This window comes from Pteropus vampyrus, unplaced genomic scaffold (assembly GCF_000151845.1).
Source record: "Pteropus vampyrus isolate Shadow unplaced genomic scaffold, Pvam_2.0 Scaffold13166, whole genome shotgun sequence".
Taxonomy (NCBI): domain Eukaryota; kingdom Metazoa; phylum Chordata; class Mammalia; order Chiroptera; family Pteropodidae; genus Pteropus; species Pteropus vampyrus.
Window position 1 is genome coordinate 1 of NW_011901947.1, and position 1,157 is coordinate 1,157.

General features: G+C 65.9%; 1 protein-coding gene across 1 annotated transcript in view; it reads left to right on the plus strand.

Moving 5' to 3' along the window:
- Nucleotides 1–5: 5 nt before the first annotated feature.
- The window catches only part of LOC105310847 (protein kinase C beta type-like), a gene marked incomplete at both ends in the record, with an annotated part of 4,528 nt that continues 3,376 nt past the window's right edge, over nt 6–1,157 (plus strand). Inside the window, 2 exons of the mRNA XM_011386950.1 lie at nt 6–74; nt 312–419. Of these exons, the coding sequence (XP_011385252.1) occupies nt 6–74; nt 312–419 (177 nt within the window). The remainder of the gene's footprint in view (nt 75–311; nt 420–1,157) is intronic.

Here is a 1,157-nt window from a genome sequence, read left to right on the forward strand (position 1 = left end):
CTTATCAGCCCTACGGGAAGTCGGTGGACTGGTGGGCTTTCGGAGTCTTGCTCTACGAAATGCTGGCCGGGCAGGTAACTGATTCCGAGTGACCCTTGCTCAGTGTCCACCCCACCCCGACCCGTGTCCTCTCCGCCGGCCTCCAGCTCGTTAGTCGGAGCCTCCGACTGCCACGGCCTCGGTGCTAACCCTGGCTGTTGGCCATTGGACGCCCCAGAGTGCAGGCTCCTGGGAACCCCAGGGAGGGACCCGCGGGTCAGAGCAGTGGGGAGTCCGGCAGGGCACCCCTCCACTGGTCCTCCGTCCCACAGGCGCCGTTCGAAGGGGAGGACGAGGACGAGCTCTTCCAGTCCATCATGGAGCACACCGTGGCCTACCCGAAGTCCATGTCCAAGGAGGCCGTGGCCATCTGCAAAGGGGTGAGTGAGCCCCTCGAAGCTTGGGGCCAGGACCTCCATGTGCAGGGCTCAGGCAGGGCGGGGGCGTGGGGGGCAGAGGCCGAGCTCCACCCCTCACCTGCCTCCAGCCGCAGCCCTGGCTGGGACCTGCTACCCACCCCCACCCCAGAGCAGAGGGCGCCAGTCCGTCAGCGGTGCCCGTGCGTGTGTGTGCGTGTGTGTGTGTGCATGTGCGTGTGTGCATGTGCATGTGTGCGTGTGCATGTGCATGTGTGCGCGCATGTGTATGCCTTGCGTGTGCATGTGTGTATGTGTGCGTGCATGTGTGCCTGTGCGTGTGCCTGCGTGTGTGGGTGTGCATGAGGGTAACACTGAGCGTGCGGCTTTTGTTCTAAGAAGACAGGCAGTATCACGTTCACGGGATTCTCTAGATCAGCTGACCAGGTTCAGGGTCGCCAAGCCCCCACGCCGTCCACAGGCGGCAAGTGTGGGCGCCCCTGTGACGAGGCGGGGCACAGGCTCACGGGCGCGGGTCGCTTGCATGCACCTGCCGTCAGGCCCCGGGCGTGGTCGCCGCGGCCGGCGGGTCCCTGGGGGGCAGCGGTCCTCTCTTCCGGGCCGACCTGATGCTCAGCCCTCCACCCTGGCCCGGAGGTGAAGTCCGGGCATTGAAAAGCAACCCCTGTGGCTTGCGGGCCAGGTCCTTACACGTGTTGTCCGAAGGCGGTAGCTCGTCAACCCCGACGGAGACGTGGCCGG